We start from the raw sequence: 13,531 nt of genomic DNA, 5'->3' as shown, positions 1-13,531 counted from the left end.
ATTGATAGCTGTATAAAACCCAGTATATGAAGGTTAAGTTTGATCTTAAAAAATAATGAAAATAAAACAAATTAAAAAAGTGGTAACTTTTCTGCCCACTACTGTGCATGTATTAATAGTGACATCAACGTATTATATACTATATTAAATAAACTGGTAGACAATACTTAAAAATCGTCAGCCGCCGTCTTTTTAAAAATGGCGGACTCCGAGAATGCTACGGAAACAGCGCACATATGGATCCTCCGACGAATAAATATCGAACGCGATAAAAAAAAAAAACAGTAGTGGTATCCTATTGGTATACATTACCTTTTTTGTTTATCTTTTACCGTTCAGTCAGGCTTTTTTTTTCGTTTAATCTTTCGGCGCGTTAAGCCACAAAGCCGAGAGATTTTTCCATCCAGATAACCATTTTCGTCTCGCCCCCATCTCTCTCCACAACGGTATTCGTGGAAACGGCCAGACATGGCGCGCGCGCGCGCTGGTCTATTGGTTTACGCGATCAACCGTGAATCTCGTTAAACGTGCCGTGTCTGCAACGCCCCCCGATGTATTTTCGATGCAGTTGCCTTGAGGTTTATTTTTAAGCCATCAGTTTTCCTGTTTCCGCCGATCTGCGGTCTCTATATGCCGCCAACACACGACGTCGATACATACCCGTATCCCGCCAATCTCTCTGCGTGTGTGGGCGGTGGAAGGCGGGAGGGGGTGGGAGTAGAGAGCACGATAACCGTTACAATCGGTTTTTCAATTGCCCTTTTCGGCTGTTGCAGGTGATAAATTTCGTCTGGTTCTCTCGACGACCTTGAGGGAAGATGGCTACCCGGATGGAGGGGAGTGGAATGCGACGGAACAGGAAGGCGGTTCCAGGGCGGACAGTTTCGAGTACGTGATGTCCGGCAAGGTTTACCGTATCGAGGGCGATGAGGCAAGCAACGAGCCCAGCAGCCGACTGTAAGTACATACCGACCAAGAAATTCTTATATACAGGGTGGGTCAAATAAGAACTACTATCTAAAATAAAGTGATCCCTTAACAGTTCTTATTGACTCACCCTGTATACAGGGTGGACTACTATATGTGATCAGCTCGGATTATTCTACTATTAGCTGGTTCGATCGAAAATGTATTTTCGGTAGTGTAACATGATTCAAGATGATTGTACCAAATTTTGTGCCAACCCCATCTTTTGCAAGGTCACCTTCAGTTTTTTCGTGTATAGATCAACCTGTAATTTTTTTTACGCCCTTTCAGTGGATACTGAAACGAATTTGGCAAGCATCGTAACAAATAATGTTTCTTCTTTGGTTAGAAACAGTTAGGAAACTACTGCTCAGTTCTATTTATGACATCTGCACTGATGGTTACGTGCAAAAATTTCCGATTGAACAACTAGTTGTAGAATAATATAAGCTGATCACGGTTTCGTGGTCCACCCCTGTATACACTTTTTTGAAGTTCGTTCACGGTGTGTGGTGGTGTTTCACAGGCAGAATAAAAAGTTTAAAACGTAAAAATCAGAAAGAGAGACAGTTCCTCGAAACTTTTCTTCTCCGTGTTATAATCTGTTGTGTAAACACGTTGACTACTGTGTAGTGATACATGTCCAAATCATTCTATACAAGTAGACTGTCTGGATTTTTCAAAATTACATTTTACAAAATAAACATACATTTTATAAAGTACTTTTTTATAAAATTTACTACTTTTGTTAACTTAGTTTGGCTAGTAATAGGCGGAACGTGGGTTACAAACTACGAAAAATCATTTTATTCTGTTAACGATACCCACCCCCCGTAGTCGTCCTTTGTTGTTATACATATCTCGTGCGTGCGTGCACGCAAAACCACGTCACGCTGTCGTGACGTCACTGGCGCACATCGAAGCGCACGTAATCGTGCGCACTTTCTGCTGTGAATCTCTGATTGGCCCGCTTCCAGTGCTCAATGAACTCTCTCTCGTGAATCTCTAAAACAAGTCCTGGGATTTCCAGGAATTTTCACGGGGAGCAACAATATTGCATTAACGTGCTCGAAAAAATAAAAAAACAAACAAGAACAGTATAAACGTGTGCTGTTCGTATGGTGCAAGCGAGATCAAGACGCTAGAACTACCGAACCCGTCAAAATGACGGATTTCAGATTTCCAATTTTACAACTATTGAAATCCTAAAAATACTTCCAATCGGAATGTATATTAACCTCCAATTTCTTACACACTTTATGTTATAGTATACTAAACTATATTGCATTATAAATATTGCACAATTTAACTTAGTCTAGATTGAATGCTGGTAGTTCTAGTATTAAACTACCAGGGCTTACTACCAAAATGGAACAAGACCTATACTTACAAAGCATTTAAAACGGTTAGTACAGGAGTATTTCTAGGTATTCAGCGATTAACAGAATTGTGAAATCGTAAAATGTATTTTAAACTGTATTCGGACGGTAATCGTAAAAAAAAAAAAACACTTCCTCAAAACACGCGCGGGGAACGTCGGTTCGCCCGGCGAACCAACACGTACGGAATTCTCGGCGCGTGTTTCGTTGGTGGGGAGTGGTGGAGGGGGGTAACAAAGAGAATGTATGTGTGTGTTGCATCGTGGGGAAAGAGGGATTCCGCGATAACACTGTGACTTGACCGACTTATCGTTTAACCTTGAAACAGACGCCCGCGAACACGCGTACGCAAAGACCGCCGCCGTTGGATGTTTGATCAGAGTCGCGCAGGTTGCGCGAATGCGCGCACCCCAACTTTTTTCTCCCCCTGCGCAATGTGTTTGCGCTCCGCAATTATCGCCGAATAGGAAAAGTGCGCAGAACGTGGCCGACGCTCGATAAGATAAGCTTAGGGAAATAATTCCAAAAGGAACACGCGGCTTACGACACCTGAAAGCCTCTACAGTAAGAACTGGATTATAGGAATGTGTATATTTATTTATTTAATATCGTCTTTATTAATACAGATGATAAGGATGAACGGGATTATATTAAAATATATAAGGGTTGATTATCGGTAAGATTGTATTGACAGAAAAATTATGAATGTAGGTGTAGGGGGTGTCATTCTATTTTTTTATTTTTTTTAATAGGGTCATTCCACGCGAAATCGGACACTTTGGAGCACCATTTTGAATTTTGTTCAAATTTCGGTATGTTGTAATCTTTAGCGATATATAAACGTATCTCGAAGGATTTTCGAAAATTTTTAAAATGGTTGATTTTACACCTGTTTGAAATTTAGGGTCAACCTTTTTTCAATGAATTTATTGAAGTAACAAACTGATCGAAATGAGCTTTGCGGGTACTTACAGTGGAGACATAAGAGTATCAAATAAAAATTATTTCAGTTAAAAAAAATATTTTTTTACCACTATTTAGTAGGAATAACTATTACCTCGGTCAATTCTGACTATTTTGTTGTGATCCCATTCTCACCCTCTTCACACCTTATTGTCTAACGGCCACCTGACATCGTTTTCCGTCGTAGAAATTAATTGGTCGGATGTAGACACACTCGTTGTCTCCCGGCGTGAAGGAACGATTGTAAAATCGATTAACTCGGTGACAGTTTGCAATTTATTGTCCGATATACATATATACAGCTAGTGGTGTGTCCGCCTGAATAGCAGCAATTCTCTTCTGCAGCCCCCTCGAACGCCCTCTCTTTGCTATCGATTTTACGGATCTCCTTGTTTGACACGTAATCCTCGTTTCGCTATCTTCCTGTGTGTGTGTGTGTGTGTGTGTGTGTGTGTTACGTCTGCAGCTAAAACAGTTATCAGATATATTATTCCATATCCTGTGTTTCTATCGCATCGAGACCCCTGATCAAAGATCATCGCCATTTTGCCGAAAGAGATCATCACAGACGATCATCTGTGTGTGCTCGATCATGCTCATGTCGCGATATTGAATTCCCTTATCCTTTGATCTAATCGTACGCCTGCAGGTAACATTTAAGAGACTCATCGTGCCTGACAAATAGGTCGCGAAGAAATTTTTTTTTAACCCTTTTGAACCCCTCTGAAACGATGCAATAACCGCCACAGTACACGGCGCACTACACTGTCCACTGAGTGGCTCTCCTTACTACTAAAAATAACTCACCCAAATTGTATTTTTTATTATTTTGCAAGTTATATTTATTAAAACAGTAATTTGCAAAATTTATAATGTGTGGTGATAAATGGTGTCGGTGTTTTACCCCCATGCTTTTTAAAACTCCATTCACGTCATATCAAGAAGTCGCAGAAAGATGCGCGTACACACACGACCCCCATTCGGAACAAGCTCAGTCGGTAAGAGCGGAATAGAGGAAACATCGAAACTAGCTATCGGAGAACAGGGAGCCACTCTGCGTTCACTCGGTGGGTAATGAAGCGGGTGAACACAGCTGGTGGTATCTCAGTTTTCTGAGGGCGTTGTCGACCCGCAGATAAAGACTTACCAGCTGGCACCCCTGGTCAACGTTTCGATGGACGAACAATACTTTGCGGTGGAGATCAAGAAGCTGACCCAAGAGAGAGATCTTATTGGAGCAATAGAGAAGGGCAACACGTTTTTTCCATGAAAGAAGAATATATGTTTCCGAACAACAGTGGTATCCCGCAGGTTTACGTGGTATTTCCATTTATAAAAAAAAGGATTGAGGAGAGGAGAATAGCGTGAAGTACTCGTTAGTACAATTAATAATTCACATGTTTGAGGTTGGGTTCTCTGTCGGTATTCTCAGGCTTGAACATGAAGAATCTATCTCCTATCAACCTAAACGCTCTAACTTCACAAAATAACTCAAGTCATTTGAGCAATTTTAAAAAAGTTGTTCCGTTTTTAAAGGTGTACGAATACTTTTGACACCGATTGTATATATATATTTTCATGGAATATGCACGCACAAACAGTGCAGGGGTGCTCACGACGCTAGGATACGCACAAGGTCGTCCGGGCTGTCAAAATCAGCTGACGCTCCGGTGACCAATCAGCTGACGCTCCGGTGACCAATCAGCTGATCCTCAGCAGGAGACGCTTCCTCTCACCACTGGCCTATACAAGGCTTGTGGTGAACACAGCGCGCACGCTCATTAAAAATCAATTCCATGTTCCACTATATCATGCTTTCGATTTTGTGATACAAATATCAAGGATCATCGTAACATCGGCCATTTTTACGTGCAACAAAACCCAATCCAATTTGGGCATTTGAATTTGATAGTTGACTAGAGATCGTCTAGTCTAGAGACTGGTCGACTAACTATAGACTGTGTTTCGAACTAGGAATCAAAATAAATGGAAAAACTCGGGCTCCGGGCAAAAAAATTGAATTTATGAGGGTCTGAAGCATTTCTCCCTATATCATTATTGTCGCTGCGCTGACCTGAGTTCGGGACAATAACCGAGAGAAGACTGTAGAAAGAATACTGAGCGAATGTGCGACCGTCTCAATAAACTATTATTATTATTATTATTAAGAAATGGGGATCGTGAACCACCTGAAATAATGGACGTTACATCACAACGTGTGAAGTAATGCGTGAAATAAACCAATTCGGTTCGTTAATTTTCTCGATTATGGTCTTTTCCATGGGCGCGACACACGCTAATATGATTATTCGCTCAATATCCACTGGATATATGTTGCATCCATTAGATACGACGAACCAACGGGGTGTCCTCGGTGTGTGATGACATCGTTCCTTTCCATTATCGCGATTAAATGTTCCCTGAACGGAACGAAAAGTACTCGTGGTAGAACATTTTCCCGTTATATAGAGAAAAAATTCCAAATTCCCCCACCCCCCTCCCAGGAGTAGTGACTCGAGCGTGTGTCCGGTGATTAACACGTTCAGGCTCGTAGCTCTCGTAATTTCCTAATTTCTTTCGGTTCAGTGCAGTTGTAATTCACGATTAATAACTCGACCAATCGCAGGCATGCGGAAACTTCGCATGTTCTTCAACGCCCGGAGAGAGTCTGTCTCAGCTTATTCTTCAATTTACGTTGATATTTCGAGAGACACACGATACATACTGTTACAGGCCCCAGTTCCTGATCACTAGACTGCGGATTTTTATGCAAAATAATATTTTTTAAAGTAATTTATAAAGACAGGAGCAAATGTAGAAATTTATTTTTCCTCTTAAGCATCTTATTGCGTTCAGAATAAAATAGAAAACTCGTTGGATCCGATTAAAGTTTCGACCATTCTTAAAACGTCCGAGTTTGCATTCGTTTTCATTAAAATGTCCATTAAATTTTCTTAATATTTTCATTTGTAAGATTAATAGATACTTAATGAAATAGTATCTATGTATTCAGTGGATATCGATATGAGAAAGTTGACGTTCTGGAATAATAGCACGAGAAATATCTTGAATCCGGACCACTGTCCGGATCTCCGCTGCTTGGATGTCGTAAATATACCTGCGGTGCGACTCTGCGGAAAATTTAACCGCCACGTCACTCCCGACGACGTGTAGCGCGTTGTTACGAGAAAACTCGCGCGACGATGGCGAACACAGTGTGTGGTGGGCGGGCAGGGGAAACGTGTAAAAATGTCGCGGGGCAGAGGAGAAGACGGCGAAGGAGGAAGAGGAGGAGAAGGTGGGATTACGTAAGGCTACCGCGCACTGCAATGATGACGGTAAATTTGTAGTAGCACGCGTTTCTGACATGGAAAACTGGTTTTCATTAGGGGTGGGTCGGAACCTAATTTTTAAATTCTCGAAACTTGAATCCGAAACTTTGTGTAAGTTTTCGAATTTTTTTTTTAGTGTTTAGAATATCTCGACACTGGGATTGTTGATTTTGTTTTGTAAGAAGAATATGTGGTTTCGAGACCTGGTTTCAACAACATTTTTACAATGTACCTTTATTGACCATATTTTGAAACAACAACATAACAGTACATTCACTACGCAAGAATGTACACTTAAGAGATACTAAATGATTCAGCACACGAAAATTGGATATTTGAATATCTATATCTTTTTATAACGTAAAAATATTGAAAAAATGTAATTTATTAAATTAAAAGGAAAAAATACAGATTTCACCAGTGAATGGTCATTTCTAATCAACGCCGCGAAAATTGTTTGAATATGAAACAAAGAATTTGAAGGAAACAAATCAATATTTTATCATTAATATACAATTTATTTGCTGGTACGTGTTCGTTTATTAGTGCAACGGTCCTATTAAGTATTGAACATACGTATATTAGATCAGTAACGAAGAGCAAGAAAGGAATATTAGCTCATCATCGCGTTAAAGCGTTACAACACCTGTTCCACGGGCGGGCATATTACGTTGAGGAAGGCGAATGCATCGTCACGTAATGCAAGCATTATGCAATCCCAGTCGTCTCCCCTCCGGAGCCGTATGTACTAACTGAGGGAGAGAGAGATAGAGAGAGAATAGCTGATCTTTTTTAGCTTCCTAAAGCATTTCACGCGTTATATACCTCTTCCCGGGTCTCTTTGCGGGATTCCAACAATTGTCACCGTTCGAAAAATACTGTTTAACCCTTTAACGGTGTATCGACGAGTATACTCGTCGGCCAGAAAATTACCACTTTCTATTATAATGACGAATATATCCGTCATAAGGAAACTGCCAAGTTTTTGTTATAATGACGAGAACACTCGTCATGTGGAAAAAAAATACTCTTCTATGTAAAAACTGACATTTTAGTAAAAATTGATAAATATATTTCTTTTATTAGAATATAAGGAAGCAAAAATTGACAATTAAAAATTATCAATTTTTTAATTTTATATTAACGATTCACAATTCATATCTACTCTGTATCCAAGGATATAAATGATCGTGTCCTGTTAATAGGATCAGATAAACATAAAGAAACATATGCAATACATATACTTACATCGATACATTCACGTCAACGTGTGTTTGATATATTTCTCTCTCTCAGTTGCTGCCAAGGCAGGTGGTATAAATTTAAATGGGCGTTATGTAATTATGTTCTCTCCTTGTTTTTGCCTGCCGTTAACCGAAATTCAGTAATAATTATTATCGCGGTAAAAACAGTAATAATAGCCTCTAATTTCAGAATAGGTTCTTCTCTGTCCCCTATTAAAGCATCTCTAATAATTGTCGACCACAAAGCTCCTCTTAACCCTACGATGCCTGAGTCTGGCGTTTATCAGATTTATATGTAGATATCAGAATATCCAAGTGAAGGTTATAAAACATTCACCTTACGAAAATCGCGCTAAAATTTGAATTTTCACATTTTTTCTCCTAATTATTCTGTTATTAAGCTCTTAAGAAGTCCTTATTACATACGTGAATTCGCAAGAAAGGAATACACAAAGACCCACATGCAATTATTTTATTATATAAGAACAAAATCTAAAAATAAAACAAGAAAGAAATCTAGGAATAAATATTCAAGTGGGTATAAAATACCCACGTTATGCATCCTACGGTTAAGAAACAACTTTCATTCAGACAAATTTTCATTATATTTATCCTTCATGTTCTCCCGAATTCTTCCTGGAATTTGTTGCTTCCAGAAATCGACCAACCTCGAAACTCCTAAATGAAACCACACACTCGATGCAATCATTGTCTCTCATTTGGATAGGAGACGGACCAGTAGTGTCGAGAATCACTTGATTGAGGGTTGGAGGTGGGGGGCAGATACGCACGTAGATTCTCTCTCGAATTAGTCGCGTTGACGTCACGCGCGCTGGAGGATGGGACGTGGCCTCTCCTGTTATTCGATTACGTTCCAGCGTTAATCCGAACAGCGCGCGCGATTCTGGTTTAACGTATATATCCCTCCAGGTCATCCGTGGCCTCTCTAGTTTCAACCCGGTAATTTCACACCGCCACGTTACTACGCCTGTTTCGTACAACTTTTATATATCTGAACCCCAAAACTTAAAAAACAAAAAAATAACACTTCACATGTTTCCTGTATCAAATATTTCCCCCTTTCCGATAGTAAAATTTCTTTCGTTCTAAGTCGTCTACTTTTTAATATATGTACCCTCACGATCAAACTCGGCTTCCGCTAGGGGAAAAAGTGACGAAGTAGAAGGACCTCCCACCACTTGATAAATTTATTTCAAGTACTGAAATAAATGTTAAATTGAATGTTAATTTTCTCATAAATTTCAATAATTTTCAATACCAAGTGATAGGAAGCATTTTCCTTACGTCACTTTTTCCCCTAGCGGAAGCCGAGTTTGATCGTGATGGTACATGCTATTCGGCCGCACCTTGTATAACCCCGCAGGGCTCTCTCTGGCCGGTTTGTTCCCCGGATACTACCAGGCTCAGGTCCTCCCCCGCCGGTGGTGGTTCCCAGGGGTGACCCAGTTTCCGTTTTATCCCCTCACTGTCGACCAGCACCTGCCTGGCGAACCTCCACCGCCTATGTAGATCTCTCCCCTACACCTACACACGGGGATTTTCCCCAGGCCGTCCAGGATACCTGGCCTGGTCCAGGCCAATCTACTTTCTCATTCCAACTCCCCTTCGAAAGCCCTTCATCCAGCTGCTGTTTATTAACCAGAATCCTCAACGGGGAGCGGTACTACGGTATTCCGTGGAGCAACAAGGGGAGATTTTGTTCGATTATAATGGTTTTTCTTCTTTCCGTTTCAAGGTTTTTATGATTTTTATCGGAACTGTTGTTGGGGGATTTACTCCAGAGACCAAAAATAACAGTTATTTTTAACCCCTTGTCTTAATGACGAGAATTTTATTTTGGGTTACTTTCGCCCATCGTCAATTTTTATTAAGTGCTAAACCTCATTAAAAAGTCAGCGTTACACCTGGGGGGACCACCTCCTGTCAGTGCTGAGGAGCTTTCGAACACTCATCAAGGATTCACTGTAGTTTCAATTTGAATTTCAACAGTTTGCCTTCAGAATGTTACCCTCAATTGCACAATTATCTGAAATGCATAATATTTTGGATTCTGAAGATTTAAAGCAAAAACTATTTTCAAAATGTTGATCTTCAAGAATTGACGTTTGGCCAGTAAAAACGCGTTTCCACACCACTGTGCGTTGCGGAGAATGTACGGACGGGTCGTACACGTGTGTCCTTCGTTTGATCCTCCCCCTCCCCATGGCACATTCCCGCGGGCGCGGCCACCCAAGCCAGGAACTCTCCTGGGAAAAGGTCAGACAGTCAGAGGCTGACCTACACGTCGCGAAATTGGGTCAACCCCTGACGGCGGCCGCTCGTGCCTCGAGTTTCTCCTCCCACAGGGGGTGGTGGTGAAGGGTGGGATTCAGAGAGCTTCTGGAAAGCGTGGGCGTCCGTTGACGATGGTGGTGGTGGGAAGAAATCAGTGATTCGCGTTCCGAACACATCAGGAGGAATAAGGGAAACGTTGCTGATGGTGTGGTCCAGAGGGAGGAAAACGCGTGGTAATTATTATCATTTGCTTCCTATTTTACTTGGTGAAATTGTTTTTTTTTTCTTTCCACGTGTCTGCCCCAGGAGGGGAGGAGAGATTGTTTGGTTTCTAAAATATCTGACAAAGAATACAAATTCACCGTAATATAAAGAAAATTCAACTGAGAAAACAAGTGAGAAACAACAATTAAAAATTTATGTTGATAATAAGATAAAATTTTATTAAATATTATATACAGTGTGTCTGGTTATTTCACTACTTTCTTGCTATTATAGTATTAAACTTCGTAAAGTTAAACTCAGTTTTCTCAGTTTAGATACTAGTGGAGATAGAACAATTTAGAACTAGAGCGACGAAGTATCTATGTATATTCCGAATGGACGGTTCACGATCGAAAAATTACCCTCTTAACGGTGTAGGGGTTGATGGTATGTATACATAATGCAGTGCCTACGACTCTCGATCGAGTCGAGCAATTTTGTCAATATTCTGTCATTTATTCAAGCGAATATGGGCGCACGTCCTTGGCCCTATTATTATCGAGAGAGAACTATATAGTGCCCTTAACTCTAGAACTACCAACGATAAACGCATATCTTTTTCGTTCGATCGATAAATATGGCAAACTTTTGAAAATTTACAAATGTATAAATTAACTAATTTCTTTAATGTCGTATCGTAATAAATGGTTACAAAATATCTGAGAAAATGTATTGTTATAACATTTTAATCATTGTTGTAAGAGTGTATTGGCTAGTCATTTGGACTTTCTTGGTAGTTCTAGTGTTAATATGTTACAAGGTCAGCCACCCCTCCCCCAAACTTAGGGTATAAAAGACACGTCCCTCAGGAAGTTAAAAGCTGATTACGGTCCTGATCGATATACTCTGTCTCTTCTTCCTCTGCGTCCCCACACGAGTACTTCCATTATTAGAATTATACGTAAAACCTCCCATTCACTGGAGTGTAAAGAAAATATTACGATACTAACAAGACGACCATTAAGATTTACTACTAGAACTACGAACTAACAAAAACTACTCTCCAACTACTAACACTACACTAAACTGTATAATATAATAACATAACACATAGTATAATAAAGTATAACACAAAATGTATAATAAATTAAAAGCTAACATAAGTGACACCATAAGCACTTATTATGATTTCAGTGATCTTAAACATGTAATTTGCAATCTGTCAGTTTAACGGGTCTCGTAGTTCTAATGTTAAATGTAAAAACAAATATGTTATATTGTGCTATACGATACAAAAGTTGGTTAAGTTTCCACGAACCCAAACTTCAAAATATGGAGGTAGCTCGAATTTACATACAAAATTGCTCCAATTTGCTTTCTCACGAATAATAATTAAAAAAAAAAGAATAACATCACTCGTCAGGTGAAGACGTTTGAATGGGAAGAATAGAAGTGTTTCTGAGGGTGGACGGGGTTGAAAGTCAGTTCGTCCCCTCGAACACGGAAAAATCGTTCGAGTGTGTCCGCTGCTGCTATTGACTGGGAGAAGGTGCTACTCTCCACCACCCACGGTGCTGTCCTCCCCATTTCCAGGCGCTGGATTGCCAGGGAACCGAAGGGAGGGGGTGCACTGACGTCATACCGCCATGGCGTCGATATAGATCAAAGGGGTGAGAGAGGGAGAGGAATGAAAGGAAAATTATTCGCGAATATATGGATTCGAGGGATGAAGCTTGAAAGAAGACTAGGCTGCTTATTAACGTTCTCTTCTCTCTAGTTAACCCTTTCATTTGGAAATTACTGGAAAATTACCAAAGAAATATTTTGGTGTATTTACACTACCGACCAAAATTATGGGACCAGAGTTGTACTAACGATATAAATAAATATTACGGAAAATGTACAAAGAACCCATTTTTACAATATTTGATTTAAAACGTTACGGCACACTAATACAATAATTATCAAATGAGGTATAACGAGACATAACAATTACAAGAATAGAATTCAGATAGAATTATGAAACCGTCTAATGATATTTTTCATTCGTGCCACTTGACAGTTTTTTTTTTTTACCTTCAACACAGTTAGACATAATAATTCTCATTATGATATTATACATGAAAAACAATTTTTCGTGCCTCTGATCAATATAGACCCTCTTGAAATATTTAAAGGAAATTGGAGTTTCTGTTGTGTTTGTAACAATGGGGATAAAAATTGAAATGTGGCGAGATGTTAATAAAAGGGGCCTCGATTTGTATATCCGTTGGGGGGAGTAGATGGCCCAGAATTTCTGAGAACTCATAAACGGCAATCAGATTGTATCCACCCGCGAAATTAGGTCAAGTTAAGCACAATGCACATTACATACATATAGGGAGATCTCGAGAGCCCCGTTGCTCACACTTCCTGGGATATGGGTTGAAACACAGGCCTGTGTTACCTCGGCTGCCAATCGCAGCTCCGATCCAATTACTCGACCTGTCTGTCTTTCGTACGCTCGAGAATGCCACCCGTGTTAAGCTGCGTCTCTCCACTATTCAGCAGAACAGTGTTATAAAACAAATTGTTGTATAACTTTGCTGTATACAATATGTGTTTATATCTTCTTGTTACAAGATTCAAACAAGTCCATAACAAGTTTGTATAACATTTTGCATCTCATTATTGACACTAGAACTACTACATTTGCTTCGATCGGTGGATAAACGTGAAAAATATTTGAAAATTTAGAAATTATAAATTGATAAATTTCTTCACTTTCATATAAAAGGTGCAAAAGATCTGAGAAAATGTATTGTCATAATATTTTAATCGTCGTTGTCAGAGTGTATTGACAAGTCATTTCGAATTGCTTAGTAGTTTTAGTGTTAATAATGGTGTCACGCATAATTGATAATATGTAACTTGCTATAGGATACAACAAAACTTACGTGACATCGTGTTTATATATAACATTTTTCTTCCTATTATTCTTACAAGTGTTACAAATTTGCTATATAACCTGTTGTGCCACATAGTGTAGACGCAGCTTTACTATCCCAGGCGCGTGTACAGGGTGTGTCCCCCAAAAAAAGTTCACGCGTAAATGTGTCCCTCAAATTGCTGGACAGTAGATCACACGACCAAGAAATGAGAAGTAATA

General features: G+C 39.7%; 1 protein-coding gene across 1 annotated transcript in view; it reads left to right on the top strand.

The window, feature by feature from the left end:
• The window catches only part of LOC107194960 (DNA-directed RNA polymerases I, II, and III subunit RPABC3), a 72,490-nt gene that overhangs the window by 35,544 nt on the left and 23,415 nt on the right, over positions 1 to 13,531 (top strand). The window contains exon 3 of the mRNA XM_015584677.1: positions 777 to 957. Within this exon, the coding sequence (XP_015440163.1) occupies positions 777 to 957 (181 nt within the window). The remainder of the gene's footprint in view (positions 1 to 776; positions 958 to 13,531) is intronic.

Source organism: Dufourea novaeangliae, unplaced genomic scaffold, assembly GCF_001272555.1.
Source record: "Dufourea novaeangliae isolate 0120121106 unplaced genomic scaffold, ASM127255v1 scaffold8, whole genome shotgun sequence".
Lineage (NCBI taxonomy): Eukaryota > Metazoa > Arthropoda > Insecta > Hymenoptera > Halictidae > Dufourea > Dufourea novaeangliae.
Note: the sequence above shows the minus strand (reverse complement) of the source record. Positions and strands in the feature narration are given on the sequence as shown.